This window comes from Dermochelys coriacea, chromosome 9, assembly GCF_009764565.3.
Source record: "Dermochelys coriacea isolate rDerCor1 chromosome 9, rDerCor1.pri.v4, whole genome shotgun sequence".
NCBI classification, from domain to species: Eukaryota; Metazoa; Chordata; order Testudines; family Dermochelyidae; genus Dermochelys; species Dermochelys coriacea.
In genome coordinates, this window is record NC_050076.1 from 33,229,372 (window position 1) to 33,249,232 (window position 19,861).

The 19,861-nt window shown below is 40.6% G+C and overlaps 1 protein-coding gene across 1 annotated transcript in view; it reads right to left on the reverse strand.

The window, feature by feature from the left end:
* The window catches only part of GRK7 (G protein-coupled receptor kinase 7), a 32,691-nt gene that overhangs the window by 4,345 nt on the left and 8,485 nt on the right, over positions 1-19,861 (reverse strand). The window contains exon 3 of the mRNA XM_038417705.2: positions 1,189-1,460. Coding sequence (XP_038273633.1) covers positions 1,189-1,460 — 272 coding nt within the window. The remainder of the gene's footprint in view (positions 1-1,188; positions 1,461-19,861) is intronic.

Genomic DNA, 19,861 nt, shown 5'->3' on the forward strand with positions numbered 1-19,861 from the left:
TAGTTAGAGACCATATTTTCTAGCTTCATAAACTGTTACTTACCATACCCTTCACAACACACAGTGCTATAATAAAAGTTTTAAGGAAAAATGTGTAATCTTTACACAGAAAAGACTCCCAGTAATTTCAACGGAAGATTTCCCTGTATTATTGTGTAGTATATACATAATATGTGAAATGACTGTCTTAAATGAGTGTTCATCTACTTTTTGGTAGGTTCCCAATCATGTTATATTGGAAAACTTAACTACTTGAATTGGTAGATAAATTTACAGTCATGTTTGATGAACATTACTATGTGTTCTAAATTTAGCTACCACCAATTTCCTTTATATCTTATTACAGTGTACTTACATGTCCTATAGATTGTCTTGTATTTATTCTGTCTTGACAGTAATGCTATTGAATCTTTCACCATGTATCACTACAAAGGTATTTGAAAAGTTAAATACTATAATGTTTAGCTTTCCAATTACCTTATTATTCAAATAATCTTTAGAATTGCTGACTCAGGGCCAAATCCAGCAGTCCTTTCAAAGGCAAAACTCCCATTAAGGCCGCAAATGGAATTTTTGCCTAATAAGGACATAAGTCCAAGTGTACTCTCCCTTACAAATAGCCTTGGGATGATGGTAAGAGGACTAGGAAACTCTGTGGGTTTCGATTACATTGGCCTGTCAGTGAGAAGGTTTAGGATACCTGTTGTAGGAAACACATGGTGCAGTCTTCCAACCCTGATACCTGCAGGTTTATTGGGGGTTGTCCCTTCATGCTGCTGCTCTGGAACCCAGACAGCACAGTTCCTACAAGAGTTGTGCTGACACAGACCAAGCATTCTGCAATCAAATAGCATTATCTTAGATGCAGATATAAACTAGAATATTCACTGTCTAGGGAGAAGAGAATATTATGGAGGGGGCTCCTCCCCTTCCTCAAAACCCTACAAAACTCCAAAAGAGGAGCTACTATGGATTTCTGGGGAGGTAATGGGAATTGACACCACAGAGGCAACATTCCTCCATTTCCATGCTCTCCCAAGAGAGATCTGCTAGAGCAAGATCATTTCCATTCATGGAAATGGAAAGGAAGATAGAGGTCTTTGCAGAAACTTTAGGATTTGGCCTCTATTTCTATGAAATAATGATTGCATAATTGATCTAAGCTTAAACATGGGAAATAAACCATACCTGCTTCCTAAACGGTGCTCTGATTTTTTTGCCAAGAACAGCCTGCAAATATCTTTTGTTTCCTCCGTGAAGTTGGCATGCTCGAATTTCACCTCGTCTTCCAAGGTTCTTTTTTTCACGTCATCCTTATTGACCTTTTCTTTGAAATCCTTGAATGGAGTTCGACCCGCAACCATCTCATAAATACTACATCCCATAGCAAACCAGTCCACAGGGTAGGAGTAATTCTCTTCCTTCAGGATTTCAGGAGCCATATAACCATTAGTCCCAGCCTATGGCAATCAAACATATATGTTTACTAGACAATGGCAATAATGAAATGCATAGGAGTAAGTACATTTTAGTCTCCTACAGTTAACTACATCAAGCCACAAAATGTATCTGAAGGTATCAGTAGCAAACATGACAGAATTATGCTTATAGAAATTATATATGACATTTGATAGATGTGCATCTATGTAATATCCATATAACAGTTTTGGCACATAATTGAATTATTTCTGTTGGTTAAATATCTTTCTATATGTAAACTTTTAAAATATGATCTGAAAAGGAAAAATATGGACTTGTGCCATTTCTGCTTTTTATATAATGTATAAAGAAAGCCTGAGAGTTTTTGTTTTTTAAAAAAAAATTTTCTGCTTTATTTTTTCTTTCACATTAGAAATTCAGGTTTTATCTACCTTGTTTTCCTGAAAGATTATGAAGAACTGAGGAACAGAAGGTATAGCACATCAGGAGAAACCAGGGAAGTGAAAACTGATTAATTATTAACATTTATTTGACTTAAGAAATCCTTTCCTTAATAGGGATACACCGCCCCCCAGAGGCAATGCGTGTAGGAGGGCATGAGGGGGTCACGTGCACCCCTTCGATTTCTGCCAGGGATTATATTTATATATATATTTTTTGCAGGGAGTGGATTCAAATGCATACCGCCCCCCACTATCAACAGTAAGACGTCACCTCTGCCATTCCCATCCCTTCAATTAACAGCAGAGAACACTCTCAATCCACATCTGAGTCATCTAGTTTCCTTGCAAAAACAGGAAAGAAAACATTCAATTTTCCTGATATTTTAAGGCTCAAAAAGCAACAACAAAATAATACCTTTCAGGTTTTCTTTAAAATTCATTTCTTTAAAATTCACAAAACACAAAAGAAAACAGATCCAGTTCCCCCTTCCAGGTCCCTTGTAAGCAATGCACCAGCGAGTGAGCCTTGCTTGAATATTCTGTTGTATTCTGCATTCAGGTTGGGGAGAATTAAAGAGTTAGCATTAGCTAGTTGCAGCACATAACTCTGAACTAAGAACACTTCTAGATATAGAACAAACTGACCATGCCCTATGGATATAACTGCAATCCTCCTATTGCCAGATCTGTATCACTCATATTGTAGGGCTGGCAAAGTAGGATTCCAGATGAGTTCTACTGGCTTTCTGGTAAGTTGATTTCCTTGAGAGGAGGAAGTCACTCTTTGTCTACACTGCTAAGGTGTTACCATCATTAGTGCAGGTGGAAGCCTTAGTATAGATAAGGCTCCCACAACCAGACCCATTTTTACCCCTGTATTAGTTATACCTGTTATCTAGCAGGTTTAACTAGCAGAGTGGTAAAAGTGCCAAAAGTCATTGGGCTTTTTCTATGCCTTTTTTGAACTGATGGGAATCTTTTTTCTTTTTCTTTTTAGTATGGACATGGTCTTGGTGCAAAATCCAATTGACAGTTGTTCAAGATTGTGGTTGCTATTAGTACCAGAGTTCTACTGTTGGCTGAGGGAGTCACTCTGAGCCAAAACAGAGGTGCCTCAGGAAAGGATAACTGAAATCATAGCTCATTTGGGACACACCAAGGAATTTGTGAGTGGTACAATTAAACACATGCACAGGCAGTTTCAGTATGAGCAGTGGAAAGACTATTACTCCTTCAGCTTTAGATACAATGTTCCTCTCTTCGTCAGTTTTTCAACCCCCTATAAACCTCAGCTCCTGCCAATGTGAGATATATCATCTATCTATATCCATCCCATAATATAGCTAGGCCATGCCATTGTTTACAAAATGTAGGCAATAGATGAAATACCCTTCCTTTTCCTTGCTAGTAACTATTCTCATTTAGAGACATGGGGCCAAATCATCCCCTTTGCTGAGAGGCAGGAGGGAGATGAGAGCACAACTATCAACCAGATGTGGCCAGTAAGCACAGAAGGAAGAATGGAGCCAAAGTGGCACTGTCTCTCTTGTTGACTGACCAAATCCACAGAAGTTACCCTGCTTCATAGAGTTATATGAGGTGGATGGAGCTCTCAGTCTGACCCGAGGCAATCTGCACTATTTGTATTGGATTTTCCCACTGGAATTTGATTCTTCCCCAGGGAGAGTTAAAATCTTATTCATGGCTACTTCTCCATTCAGAAAGGGGGCATTGTGTAACTGTGGACCAGAAACCCAGAGTCATGCTATCTGGAGGAGAGATGAAGGACCAGGGAGAAGTACAGAGAGGCTGATTTCTACACAAGTGCCCTAATGTGCGGGTAGAACTGGAGTCCCTGTGAATAGTGGGCAGCTACATAGCATAAATGGTGTGGCTTTCTGATCATCTGCATGTCTACAGACCCACGAGGGGTAGTATGGTGGGAACTATGCATAGTCTCAGAGGTACTTTTTGCTTGTCCTGTTTTTTAGTGAGAGGCAATAAGCATTCTCAGTTTGATTAGGCCAGAGGTGAAGTTGATTTAGTGATTGATACCCTGAAAAGCTGGTGAACCACTTCATCATCAGATGGAGTCACAGAGAGCAACACAATAATCACAGTGTTACATCCTGGCATTGTGTTTCTGTTAAGACATTGCTGTACAGGAATTCAGCCTCATCAAATGCTGAACAATATCAAGACACACATGACAGAGCAGTGTCAGAATATCATTTCTTGATCATCAGTGTGGGTTACTGTAGCTCCATTCAGCAATACTTCTCTTTTTCACCCCTCTTTTCCCTTCCCCAGCACGGCTGCTTGAAGGGGTGGTTGCTAGGTGCCTTTAGCCTATTTGATATGCATAAACGGCATAACTGTGTTAATTATGCAATATAGGAGGTGGCTTTGACTGATGTGGCACTCATGCTCCTAGAGCTCAGGCAAAGCAAGGGGAGCTCCAGTCCTACCCATAGATTCAAAGGAACTGTAGGACAGGGTCCAAACACCACCATATACTGGAAACCTACTGACCACTATACTTACCTACTTGCCTCCAGCTTCCATCCAGGACACATCACACAATCCATTGTCTACAGCCAAGCCCTAAGATACAACCGAATTTGCTCCAATCCCTCAGACAGAGACAAACACCTATAAGATCTTTATCAAGCATTCTTAAAACTACAATACCCACCTGGGGAAGTGAGGAAACAGATTGACAGAGTGAGATGGATACCCAGAAATCACCTACTACAGGACAGGCCCCACAAGGAAAATAACAGAACACCACTGGCCATCATGTATAGCCCCCAGCTAAAACATCTCCAGCACATCATCAACGATCTACAACTTATCCTGGAAAACAATCCCTCAATCTCCCAGACCTTGAGAGACAGGCCAGTCCTCGCTTACAGACAGCTCCACAACCTGAAGCAAATACTCACCAGCAGCTACACACTACACCACAGAAACCCTAACCCAGGAATCAATCCCTGTAGCAAACCTCGTTGCCTACTCTATCCCCATATCTACTCTAGCGACACCATCAGAGGACCCAACCACATCAGCCACACCATCAGAGGCTCAGTCACCTGCATGTCTACTAATGTTATATATGCCAGCAATGCCCCTCTGCCATGTTCATTGGCCAAACCAGACGGTCCCTACTTAAAAGAATAAATGGACACAAATTGGAAATCAGGAATGGTAACATACAAAAGTCAGTAGGAGAACATTTCAATCTTCCTGGACATTCTATAACAGATTTGAAAGTAGCTATACTTGAACAAAGAAAACTTCAGAAACAGACTTCAAAGAGAAACAGCAGAACTAAAATTCATTTGCAAATTTAACACCATTAATTTGGGCTTGAATAGGGACTGGGAGTGGCTGGCTCATTACAGAAGCAGTTTTGCCTCTCCTGGAATTGACACCTCCTCATCTATCGTTGGGAGTGGACTACATCCACCCTGATCGAATTGGCCCTGTGAACACTGGTTCTCCACTTGTAAGGTAACTCCCTTCTCTTCATGTGTCAGTATATTTATGTCTGCATCTGTAATTTTCACTCCATGCATCTGAAGAAGTGACAGTTTTACCCACAAAAGTTTATGCTCAAATAAATCTGTTAGTCTGTCAGGTGCCACCGGACTCCTTGTTGTTTTTGCGGCTACAGACTAACACAGCTACCCCCGATAGGTGCACCATTGTTTCAGTGGAAATTAGCAATGGTTCAGCAAGGTGATTCTGGGGTCAGATTAGGTTTAGGTGAGGGATCAGGACTGGGATTAAAGGCTGAATCGGGGTAGAGTCTAAGGTTCTAATGTAATGGAACTGTAATTCTGTGAGCTATTATGAAAATTCACCTCAAAGTGAGGGAAGTCTTGCAAGATCTGCTATTCTCATGAGGTTTCCACCATTGTGTCCAAAATCTTGTGAGAGGCACTTCTCACAAAATTTCAGCAGAATTTGAATGCAAATTGAAAAGAACTCCGGTTCTAGTTCTACACCTGGCACAGAATCCAAAATAAAGGAATGAATTAAAATGTCAGAGTTCAAATCCAGCTTCCCACCCCTTGAAATTCAAAGGGATTCAGATTTGACCATTCTCTAGTGGAAAATACATATGTTACAAATGGCAATCCTATTGTTTGATATGTAGATATTGACCTATATGCCTAAGAAACCGGGGGAGGAAGAAAGAGTAAATCTCTCTACAATTTCAATCAACACAGGAACTGGCAAGCAGAGGGATAAATGGAATTTAGATTTCTCTGCCTTCTCCTATATAGCTAAAGGTCTGGGCAAAAAGTTTTTACTGAAGAAGGAAGGACTATAAAACCACAAGCACTCAGCTATGTAAACAACTGAGCAGTAAATAAGGAAAACAGGAAGGGAGGTGCTGAAATAAGAAGATGCAGGGTTTTGTCAGGAAACACACTGACCAGAACAATTCAATGGCCTGAACTGGCAGAGCAAACATCTTTCAAGTGACGATTTAGCTATATTTGTTGGGATAGGATTGGATTGGAGGAAAGCTGGAATTTGCAGTCTTTACTCTTATATGCACAAATCATATGCATTAGCTAGGCATGTCCCATTAGGCACTTGCAGAAAAAAAATAATGGAGGACCCACAGCATGTGGTGTCTCCACTATTTTTTGGAAGAGGCAAAATCCAGGCAGTCCATGTGCCTCTTTCTCTGCCTGTAGTTCCCCTGGCATGCAGGTAGAGTCCAATGCCAACATTCTGGGCTTCCACTCCCCTCTGTCATGGAAACCTTTTATTTGAATTGTAGAGGGCAAGTAAGATGCTTTATTTTTTTCTACTTTGTTCAAACATTTGCATTAAACTGAATTTTAATGGTATTGTTTTAGGTGGGACTTTTAAAGCAATTTCTGTCTTTTTTTAATTTAAAGAGTAACAGCCAGAAATATAAAATCGAAGTTGATGACCAAATTCTGCTGTAAGATATATGAATCAGATTGATGGGCACCCCATACATAAATACAAGGGTAAAATGTGGCTTTAGAATTGATACCAAAAGGGCCAATCCAGCCACACAAGGAATTTCTATTAAGGCCAATAGGTATTTTGAGAATGGATTGACAAGACATAGTTGAATTGACATAAGGAGCACGCTGAAGAGAGAAAACTCTTTTGAAATTTTATTTTGTGTATTTTTAAAAAGTCACCTTATTTTTAATGTGTTCTCATAACACAAGACTTAACTCTGGGAATCACCACATGCACTCAAGTCACACTTGGAACCAAACAAGCTTAGCACATTGTGAGGGCTTTCAGAAGGACTGGGCTTAAAATCTGAATGCTTATACACTGACTATACTGTCCTGAAAAAGGTAAAGTACTAGTAATGCCCTGGGTAAAACACTGTGGAATTGGACTCCTAGCAAATAGGGTATGGGAAGAAACACAATATAAAACTCTGCAGTTTCCATCAGCACAGGAACTGGCAAACAGAGGTGAAAAAATGGGATTTTTCTCTCTCTACCTTTCCCCATAGATCTTTACAAAACAAATTCAGTCGACATCATAAATCAAACAGCAAAGCAAATCAGAACATCTATTTTTTGTTTGCCATGGCACAAGAACTGTTGAACGGGGGAAAAAACCAAGCTGAGTTTAGCACTATCAGCTTGTTCCTGGGGCTCAGTTCTTCTTTCCTCCAAGGGGTGCCACTGACTGCTTTGTTCTCTTTCCCAGCTGTTCCTCTGCTCCTTCAGCAATGACCTTACCAGACATTGGAGGAATGTAGCATTAGACCACAGGAAGCTGTTGATAGCTCTAAATTTCAAGATATTGTTTTCTGCATATAAGTTCCTGGGTCCCAGACCAAGGAAGAGAATAACTGATCTTTCTTTGCCATTCATTTAATAATGGTAATTTGAATCTTTTATTTTTTCCCAGACCAACTGTGAGGAAGAATGGAGAAAAAATGAAAGTGGTGATACAGAACTACAAAAAGAAAAGGAGTACTTGTGGCACCTTAGAGATGAACAAATTGATTAGAGCTCTAATAAATTTGTTAGTCTCTAAGGTGCCACAAGTACTCCTTTTCTTTTTGTGAATACAGACTAACATGGCTGCTACTTTGAATACAGAACTACAGTTTCCCATTATCCTGTTATCTTGGCAAATAATCACATTACAGCAATAATCCACTTGATCGCTTAAATAAATGGGGTGATTATTTTTAAAGCCAAGATAAAATTAGGTTTCTGTACAAATGAAAACATTGCTTGTTTGTATTCTATAAAAAGACTTACAGAACCCAGAAGAATTCAGCACAGCTGCAATTACTGCTTAGCAAATACAAGGACTTCCTATGGTTTGCCTACACTGCAGTAGAGAGGTGTGATTCCCAGAGTGGGGAGACAGACTTGTGATAGCTCAGCTCAAGCTAGTTTACTAAAATAGCAGTAGCTGCTTCCAATACCAGTTTTTATCCAAGCTCTGGCATTGCCTTCCTTTGGAACTTTGGGCAAATCCTTTACCTTCTCTGCCTCAGCTTTTCCATCCATAACATAGGAATAATATTACTTCCTCACTAAAGAGGGGTGTTTTGAGAATTAGTTACTTAATGGTTGTAGAATACCATATAAGTATTATTAATGTAAGAGAATAATTTCAGACTACTGTACGTATACTTTAGGAGATCCTCTGGAAATGAATGCAAAAATAGTATCAGATCTTTTAATAGCACTATGTGTGGGCGAATTACTCAGCAGAAGTCATCAAACAAATATTACATTCTGCGCAGGTATTTTCCTTCTCTGTTTATGAAGTCTCTCTGTTTACTTCTCTCAGTAGCTTAGCAGGAAATATTAGCAGGGGATGATGCGCCAAATCTTCTATGGTGCTCAGCACCCTTAACTGCCACAAAAATCTGTGGGATTTGAGGGAGCTTGCATCTTATTGGCATTTCTTAGCATCAGGACTCACGTTAGAGATACAATTAGGTTAAAGTCACTCTAAATAAAGAGCTTTCAGAGTAGCAGCTTCTTCTCTATGTAGAAGTCCAGTCTGTTATTTCGACCTTCAGGAGGAGTCCACCCAGAATCCTTCTTTTTGTAGTGTTGGTAGGAAGGTCCCAGTGGGTTAATACGTTGGTTAGAAGTGTGTTGGAAATATTCCTTGAGTCGGAGATGTCGAAAATAGGATTCTAGGTCATCACAGAACTGTATCATGTTCGTGGGAGTAGAGGGGCAAAAGGAGAGGCCCTGAGATAGGACAGATTCTTCTGCTGGGCTAAGAGTATAGTTGGACAGATTAATAATATTGCTGGGTGGGTTAAGGGAACCACTGTTGTGGCCCCTTGCGGCATATAGTAATTTCAAGAGTTTAGTGTCCTTTTTCTTTTGTAGAGAAGCAAAGTGTGTGTTGTAGATGGCTTGTCTAGTTTTTGTAAAGTCCAGCCACCAGGAAGTTTGTGGGGAAGGTTGGTTTGAGAGGGAAATGGTCAGTGAAAATGCAGATGACCTGGCTGGCAGCAAGGAGGAGCTGCTAGGCTCAGGCTACCTGCCTGCCTGTAACCAGACTCCTGGGGTTGGGTGGGACAGAAAGATGCTCCCCACCCCCTTGCACACCGGAGAGGGGGATCACACTGCCTCTGATGTAGCGATGAAAGCAGCGAGCTCGCTGCCTACCCCCACTGGGACAGCAAGGGCAGCGCTGAGCACAGTGGGAGCTGAGACCCCAGCTGAGTGTGGGGAGACACAGGCAGGGCAGAGGATCTGTTGGGAGTGGCAAGGTTCTTGGTAAGGAAAGTTTGGATGAGCCTAGGCAGCCTTGTGAGCTGACGGCTTTGTCCAGTCAGCAGTGTGGGAAGGCGAGGAGAGTGGAAGATGAGTGTCCCTGTACCTTATCTGTTAGCTGGGTGGAGAACTGCAACAGAGTGACAGAGCCAGAAGAGTACCCAGAAGTCACCTACTACAGGACAGGCCCAACAAAGAAAATAACAGAATGCCACTAACCATCATCTTCAGCCCCCAACTAAAACCTCTCCAACGCATCATCAAGGATCTACAACCTATCCTGAAGGTCGACCCATCACTCTCACAGATCTTGGGAGACAGGCCAGTCCTTGCTTACAGACAGCCCCCCAACCTTAAGCAAATACTCACCAGCAACCACACACCACACAACAGAACCACTAACCCAGGAACCTATCCTTGCAACAAAGCCCGTTGCCAACTCTGTCCACATATCTATTCAGGGGATACCATCATAGGGCCTAATCACATCAGCCACACTATCAGAGGCTCGTTCACCTGTGCATCTACCAATGTGATATATGCCAGCAACGCCCCTCTGCCATGTATATTGGTCAAACTGGACAGTCTCTATGTAAAAGAATAAATGGATACAAATCAGACGTCAAGAATTATAACATTCAAAAACCAGTCGGAGAATACTTCAATCTCTCCAGTCACACGATTACAGACCTGAAAGTGGCTATCCTTCAAAAAAAAAAAAAAAAAACTTCAAAAACAGACTCCAACGAGAGACTGCTGAATTGGAATTAATTTGCAAACTGGATACAATTAACTTAGGCTTGAATAGAGACTGGGAGTGGATGGGTCATTACATAAAGTAAAACTATTTCCCTATGTTATTTCTCCCCCCACCCCACCCCCTACTGTTCCTCAGACGTTCTTGTTAACTGCTGGAAATGGCCCACCTTGATTATCACCACAAAAGGTTTTCCTCCTTTCTCCCCCTCCTTCCTGCTGGTAATAGCTCATCTTAAGTGATCACTCTCCTTACACTGTGTATGATAAAACCCATTGTTTCATGTTCTCTGTGTGTGTATATAAATCTCCCCACTGTATTTTCCACCAAATGCATCCGATGAAGTGAGCTGTAGCTCACAAAAGCTTATGCTCAAATAAATTTGTTAGTCTCTAAGGTGCCACGAGTACTCCTTTTTTTTAAATAAAGAGCCAAATTCAGCCAACACATACATGAGTGCAAGCCCAGACTTCACCTGCTCCTGTGGCTGTAGAGTTTGTACCTAGTTTTCCATTTTCACAACATATTATTAATGTGTTTGGGAGTGGGGAGGAAAAGGACTTATTTTTTCCAGTCATTTTGGGCCAGATTTTGATACTCTTAATCGCACTAGTGGAACCTTACTCTGAAAAGAAAGGGACTGTTCACAATGTGATCAAGGATGCTTGGATTTTGTGAGTAGCCTACATCTACAGTACCACATGTTATGGATTGCTCACAAAAGTATCATGTAAACCTCATTCAGCCAAAGGCAGACAAATCAACATTTCAAAGAAAAATATGACTGGCCAAGTATTTTAGACCACATCACCCTTTCCTTGCCACATGTATGTTTCTGACAAGATTCAGTAAATACACACAAAATGTATGCAGTGCATTCATACCATATTGATCACACAAAAACTGTCAGATAGGTTCCTATATTTCACAAATAATTATACAAAGATTTCAAACCATTATATAAACTACTATATGGTACTTGAAGACATCACTCCAATATACTTATGCCTCATGGTTTCCATAATAACTAATGTGCTTCAAATGACAAAGAGACTAAAATTAATAATAGTATTTATATGGTGTTTTTCATCTTCCAAGAGCTTCACAAATGTTCATTAATTAATCCTCATAACAGCCCTATGCGCTAGGTAAGGAATATTATCTCTCTTTTTACTGTTTAGTAATTATGAGCTACTGTTAGGTTGGGCTGTGCAGGATCGAGCCTTTAATGCCAAAGTCTCTTTGTGCTATTCCAGTGATGCAAGGGAGACTTAAAGCTGGCCTAAAGGGGCCCAGGGGTTTCCCTGACATTAAAAAATCCTCCTGGTGATCCCATGCTCTCCTTCACTGTGTAGGATGTGGGTCAGAAATTAGAAAGTAGGTGGCTAAAGCACTCTGGATGCTGGTGATCTTGGGCCAGTGAAAGAGCCTTTCAGACAAGCCCAGAATTGAGGGAGGCAGAAAGGCGGGACAGAATCACCTTTGCTTCCCACACTCTGCTCAGCATGACACTCACACCTCTAAGGATGAAGACCTGGTAAAGTGCTGTGAGATTCATGGATAAAGAGACAAAGTATTACACTATTATACGATCACAGATGCTTTATAACAGTGGTTCTCAACCTTTTTTCATTTGCGGAACCCTAACAAATTTCAAATGGATGTGCGGACCCCTTTGGAAATCTCAGATTTAGTCAACAGACCCTCAGGGGTCCATGGATCACAGGTTGAAAACTACTGTTCCATGGTAACGACAACCTTTCACGGACCCCTTAGACATAGGTTGTAGACCCCCAGGGGTCCGCAAACAACAGGTTGAAAACTACTGCTTTATACCATCTAGCAGGATCCATTTAAAAAAAAAAAAAGCAAAATCCCACAAGTGAAAAAGAATAAACTCAATGTATCAGAGAGTTATGATTAAATCCGTGCTGGTTTTGAAAGTATTAAATAGTAGTAATATATAAAATAATCACTTTGTTGCTAATTCTGAACAAATGCTGAGCTGTCACTTTAAAAGCACAAAGGAAGAGCAACTTCTACAGAATCTTAACCAACAGGATTGGTGTGTGCTAATGAATAAAGATCAGCAGTATCAGAATTGGCTGAGTTATTTTTCATTTCAGAATTGTGACCCACTACCCACAAGTTCTTAGCTATCTTGAAATGAAACTGCAAGTTTCAGGAACATCTAAATAGCTTTTCTTTTGTTTTCCTAAGAAACCTAATCTTACAAAAAACAAACATACAGGAGGGCAAAGGGACATTTTGAATACGATTTTAACCAAAACATGTTTTTCCTTTTCAAATATTATGATGTCCTTCAAATATATAAAACACAGCACAGGAAAACTGTTAAGAAGCCTATATACACATCTTAAGGGGCTTTGCTTTTATGATTATTATAATGTCAATAGAATCCCTTCAAGTGTTTACATAACTTTATTGCTCACAGTTATCAGTGTAGCATTTAACCTCTCTCTCTGGCTTGCATGAATTGTTGCTTGCAGACTGTATTGTCCCTGCTTGTCTGGGCCTGATCCTGCTTCCTTCAAAGAACCATCCCTCCCCATGAACGTGGGCCTTGTCCCATTATCCATTTAGCCAGGAGGGTGGGCGCCGCAATTAGCCCCAAACATCCTGGTCCCCTTACTTCATTTCCTTTCTCTCTTGTTGCTCTGAGGTGGTCATTCTGCCAAGTAGGTAGGGATCCTTTCTGAGAGAAAGCACAGGTACAGTGTGTTATCTTGAAAAAATTTCTTTACACATCTTATGATTTGTCTGTTTTTTGGTCACTGTTGGTGCTATTAGGGAAGAAATGCTTCTTAACAACGTAATATTATATTGTCTTAGTGCAATTTAGATGGAACGTGACTCCCTGCTTCTTAGCTCATGGCTGCTGCTGTCCTACTATGGCTGCTGCTTCCTACAGCAGAACCCGCAGAAGGCTATTCCCTGAGCCTAAGACAGGTAAGAGTGGGTATTTAAATTGACCAGGTTTAGTTCTAAGCCCAGGACGGGTAAAGGTGGGTGCCTTATGCCCCAAGCCCAGGATGGGAAAGGTTGGGGTACCTAAATTAACCAGGTTACGCCTTGAGCCCATTGTAGGGTAAAGGTGTGGTGTCCTAGATTGTGCACACACTCTTACCTGCACTAAAAGCTACATTAATGTTAACTATTTACTTGTAAAATAGTTGACTTACCACAACCACCACACTCAGGATGGCCCAAGCCTGCTCCTACTGAAATCAATGGCAAAATTCTATTGACTTCAGTGGAACATGATTTGGCCCCCTAACATTGGGCATACTACATATCTTAAGGCACTGAAGTTAACACCACAAGCAAAATCCTGCTTACCTTTCTTACACCAATGAATTCAGCATTACTACACATATAAATAAGACTAGCAAGACTGGGCTCCATATGCAACAATATAAGAAGTACATATGTGCAACATGGCCGAGTTACAACTGCTGTGGAAACTCTAGCCCAGCTCATCCACTCCAGTAGTAAAACCCACAGGAGGAAGATGAGGGAAGGAAAGTTATGTAAGGATTACTTTGTGAAGATGCCCCCATAGTGTTCTGTCAAGAAGATGGAGTTTGCCTCATATGCAAAAGTCTATGCTAGAGATAATTATAAACAGTTATGGGTTTTTAAAAATTATTTATTTAATAAGTTTTAACGAGCTTATAAATCTTTGCCATATGTAAGTATCAGAAACAAAACAATCATTACAACAGTTAGATTTTGTTTAAAGAGACATTATACAGGAATATAGTCACAGATCTTTCCATTTAACAAGGTGTTATGGTATAATTGGAGTGAGCATAATTATAAAACTATGTTGTTTCCAATGAAGCATGTTTTTAATCATTACTGTCCTTGTCCACATGTAGAGCAAAATTATGTTTAATACAGTCTTTGTTAAAAGACTAACCTATTATCTAACACAATGCATTTTTCCCAGTAGAGATAAAGCCTAGAGCAGTAGTTCCCAAACTTGTTCCGCCACTTGTACAGAGAAAGCCCCTGGTTGGCCGGGCCGGTTTGTTTACCTGCCGTGTCCTCAGATTTGGCCGATTGCGGCTCCCAGTGGCCGTGGTTCGCTGCTCCAGGCCAATGGGAGCTGCTGGAAGCGGCGTTGGCCAAGGGATGTACTGGCCGCCACTTCCAGCAGCTCCCATTGGCCTGGAACAGTGAACCGCGGCCACTGGGAACCGCGATCAGCCGAACCTGCGGACGTGGCAGGTAAACAAACCGGCCTGGCCCACCAGGGTTTTCCCTACACAAGCGGCAGAACAAGTTTGGGAACACTGGCCTAGAGATTTGCAGCAGTGCAGCTACACTGGTAGCTAGCAAGTGATAGCTAATTGGGGCAAATTCACTGTGTAGAAAAGGACTAATATTTAGCCTGCAAATATTTTGATTTAGAGGGGTCTTCATTAAGATCTTGACTGCTTTATAATTATGAAGAGCTATGGGTGCCAGGGGCTCCCTTGGTCTCCCCCCCAGGGATTACTGTCCATCATTCACACTCTTTCCCCCCATATTTCATAACACGAGGGGTTCTATGAGTCAAACACACAAGAAAGGGAGCATAAGAACGGTCATACTAGGTCAGACCAATGGTCCATCTAGTCCAGTATCCTGTCTTCCAAAAGTGGCCAATGCCAAATGCTTCAGAAGGAATGAACACAACAGGCAATCATCGAGTGATCCATCCCCTGTCATCCCAGCTTCTGGCAATCAGAGGCTAGAGACACCAGAGCACGGGATTGCATCCCTGACCATCTTGACTAATAGCCATTGATGGACTAGCCTCCATGAACTTATCTAGTTCTTTTTTTGAATCCCAGACAAAAATCTGGTTGAAAACAAATAAAGGCAAAGGTGACCTGTCTCTGAGGCAGTCTTTCAGGATTCATCGCTATGAGCTTGGTCTACCAGTTTATTGCCTCTTAGTGGGGCCTACCTTCTGCCCCTCTACTTGGGGCATACTGCTTTGCTGCCAGTCAGCGCAGCTTCAGGAAAGATCCGGCCTGTGACTGTCTCCTTCTCAGCTGACCTGTCTCTGTTTTCAGAAATCTGAGGTGGAACACCCTCCTTCCTGTTCACCAACCCTTCCTGTGACAGGTTTCCCTTTTTAAATTCTTCCCATTCCAGGCTGATCTAGCCTTGCAGGTGTGCCTCATTAGGACTGAACAGGCCCAGAAGGATTTGTTAGTCTCCCTCTCCTCCAAGCCAGAGTGAGGGCATGTCCCTTCACAAGAGCATAAAGAAAACCTGTCAGTTCCTCCTTGTTGCCCATTCCTATTATATGAGATAAAGAGGACACTGGAAATGAAAGGGCAGTAATTTTAAAATAAATATAACACAACTCTGCTTTACACACCATATATTCAACCTGAGTAAGCTCATGTGTATATATTTTTAGATGAAAGAATGCCTACGCAATAGGCATATGTATATCCTGAAGACCAGCTTCAGTGCATGCTTGTTTCAATAAGGAAAATTAATATAGTGCTTATGTACTATATTCAATTTTAAATCTCTCTTTACTTCTTTATTTCTAAAATGAGCGTTCTTCAAACCTGGTCATTTTTATGGAGCCTGCCATCCTACTCATAAGGATCTGAATCCAGGATCTGAATCAAGCATCTCAGAAAAAACAGAGTATTTCCTTCATAGGACTAAAGTTATCTAAACGATCTAACCGTTAAAACTAATATTGGCTATTTTAATTATTTACAACTGTCTTTAAGTAGGGGCAAGAAAATATGAATGACAAGCTAGCAAGACAAGCCAGAGGAAATGGAGGAAACTAAGGACATGTGGGTAATGTAACTCCTTATATATCCTGGCATGAAGGATTACTTAATTCACTGATCATACAAAAGTGACCAAATCAGATTCAACAAACCTTTCCATACATATAAACAAAATTACCTTTGGGTTGGAAAAAGTACATGAACAATCACAGGGTAATTTCACTGAAGATTTGCAAGTGCCTAATACAGGGACTTACAATGGAAGTGCTTCCTTAAGTAGAATGCCACTACTTTCATGGAAAAAACCTAACGTTTTATAAAAGGGGTATATGGGCTACTCCTGTTGATGTGTGAGTGGGAGTCTATTTATATATGAGATGCCATGAAGTTTTTATTGCCTTGAATTTGGGATGAATATATTATTCATGACTCATGAAACTGTGAGGGAGTTATGCAGAACTTCCAAAACAAGTGGTAATAAAAAATTGATAGGTTCCCATGTCTTCTGAAATGGGTTGCGAAGTTACGTTTAGGGGAGTCTTTTAGCACCACATATATAGTGTACATTGTAAGGCTCCAAAGTTAAGAGTTATTACTATTTAAGAATTCCCCAGACATTAAGGATATTTTACAAAAGAGAGAAGAGTTCTGAGAAAAGAAAACTCAAGGTCTAATGGCTAGATTTCCTCAATAATACTGAGGAAACTCAGAAATGCTGCAGCCTTTCATAAAAGTGTATCATTGGTGCAGCTAGAAAGACTTTCCCTTTTTCCCAGTGACTGAGTGAATGAATTAAAAAAAATTATATCAAATGTTAGCGATTATATAATGTGCCAGATACAGTAGTAAAAAATAGGGAACTTGATGGCATTTAATATTATGATTAAATAAAGGTATAAAAAAGGGAAGTTGATTATGAATAATACAGCTTTAGGCAAAAAAGAAAAGGAGTACTTGTGGCACCTTAGAGACTAACAAATTTATTTGAGCATAAGCTTTCGTGAGCTACAGCTCACTTCATCGGATGCTTTAGGCAAAATATTGTAAGCTTTAATGATAGGGCTTACTTTATGAGCAATCCTGTTGGGGAAAAAATGGGGCTGTGTTAAAATTGACTTCTTTTCATTTACAGGCAAAGTGAAGAAATAAGGCTAATATTTGCAATCAAACCTGCTTATGCTGTAAATTTAGTGAAATACACCTTTGCTGAAAAAGGCAGTAAATAAAAGGAACTGAAACCAAACAGTGTGTTCGTAAGGACTCTTGATCACAGGAATAATCAGAAAAGTAACTGTTTGATTAATAATGCACAGAGTCAGCTCAATCACACATACCAAGGTCCCACCATTGTTAAAACAAAGAGAATAAAAATGGAAGATTTATACAGCTATTACAGCTTGTTGGAGAATAACAGTTCTTGAAGTGACTTTGCATTGCCTGTTGTTTTCTGCACGATTTTTCTGCACTGTTTTTGTCATTCAATACATTTCTATTTTTTGAAAATAATTTTTATTAGTTCACAACACATACTGCAGAATGGATAGTAGTACTCAAATTACACAGTACTTGTAAATGTGAAGCAAACACCACATAACTCATCAGTTCAAAAAAACAAAGTCATTTATAAATGAACAGCAAGCACTACATAACTGATAAGCTTAGGAAAACACAGTCATATTTATAAACGTACAGTAAGCACTACCCAGTTCCTAGCAGCACCCAAAACTCCAGGCGAAAGAGCACTGCAGCAGAGAATGCTACTGTGGCAAACTGTTAAAGTGCTCTTTCAAATCCTCCCTCAACCGTAGAGCTCCACATTGAATTCTTGTAATGACCCTTCTGTCTGGCTGTTCAAAATCTGCAGTCAGCTGCTCTACCTCTACCTTTCACCCTGGAGGCAGCTTTTCCCCCTTTGCCTCATAGATATTATGCAGGACACAACAGACAACTATAACCACTGGGACATTTTTCTCCCTGAGATCCAATCTAACGAGTAAACACTATCAGCATTGCTTCAACCTACCAACTATCATTCTGCACCTGCTCAATTGGTATTTGAACCTTTCCTTGGTGCTGTCAAGATGGCTAATGTATGGCTTCATGAGCCAGGGGAACAAGGGGTAAGCTGGGTCCCCCAGAATCACTATTGGCATTTCCATATTGCCAATGGCAATCAACTGTTTGGGAAAGAAAATCCATGCTTGCAGGTTTATGAACAGTGCCAGGGTTCTTAAAGATGTGAGCATCATGCAATTTCTCTGACCAGCCCACCCTGATATTGGTGATGAAATGTCCCTGACAATCCTCCTATGCTTGTATAACTATAGAAAGTACCATTTCTGATGATGTACTCTGTGACAAAGTGAGTTGGAGCCAAAATAGGGATAAGCATGCCATCTATTGCTCTGCTGCGGTTCAGGAATCCCATTGCTGCAAATCCAAACTCTATGTCCTTCACATTTCCAAGAGTCACAGGGGATGATTAATGGCCCTGCCTACTTGCATGATAATGGCCCCCCACTGTGGATTTTCCAACTCAAAACTTATTTCCCACTGAGCAGTTGCAATCCAGGATTGCAAGCATCCAGAATATGTTATTAATAATAATAATAATTAATAATATAGCATCCTTGTTAAAATCTTGAAATGGATTTCAAATAAAACCTGAGTTTTCTCCTTAGAGATATAGAATTTCTTATACTTATTAGAAATTTTCAGGCACTGAGGTAAAATTATTTTGTTTTCTAGGTAGCTGACAAGTTTTTAAGATAACATGGACAGAAAAAAAGAACTGGGTTTGTGTCTTCCTTTATTTATTTGATTCTTTATGATATAAAGAATCCTTGAAAGTTTGTTTTGTTTTATTTATTTATATTAGAAATTCTGGTTTCTTCTTTGCTGTTTTTTCCTTAGAAGACTCTCTGAATAACTAGAGAAATAGCAAGATTATGACAGGACAAATATCAAGGAAGAGAAATCTGAGCAAGAGGAAGGTATTTTAGGCAGATGTTTAAAATTTGGGGGGGGGGTTTTAAATTATTTTTGCTTTTGTAGCACATATTAAACTTCAACACCTGACAAACAGTTGGAAGGAAAGTTCTTTGTGGAAAAAATCACCACGCTGTCTCAGTGTGTAACAGGGTGGTTTGCCCATGAGCTGGAAAGCCTAGGGCTAAGCCAGCTCTGATTACAGGATGAGACACACATGCATTTAATTAGGTGATCCCAAAGTAAAATGTAGCAGGAAGCTGCAGGGATGGCACTTTTGCAGTGAGGGAACTGCAGAATGAAACTACAGGGAGAGAGGTCTCCTGCAGTGGTCCCTGAGGAAGGGACAGTTCCTCACGGGGAAGGAGGGGATGTGCCCAGCTTAAGCCTGGGTGGAAGACTGTTTTTGTGTCTGAGAACTTTATTAATTTAATTAAAAAGACTTCATACTCTAAGAAAGGCTGTGACTGAAAGAGAAGTGGTGGAGTTTGTCGAAAACGACCAGGAGGCACAGCCAAGGCACAACTGACCGTGTGGGGGGTGTTTGGGTAGCAGCCGGCTCTTTTACAGGCCCTAAAAAGGCTGCCACTCTAAGGCCTGGTCTACACTGGGCAGGGGGATCAATCTAAGTTACACAACTTCAGCTATATGAATAACTTTTCCCCGTTAGCCTCATAGATATTA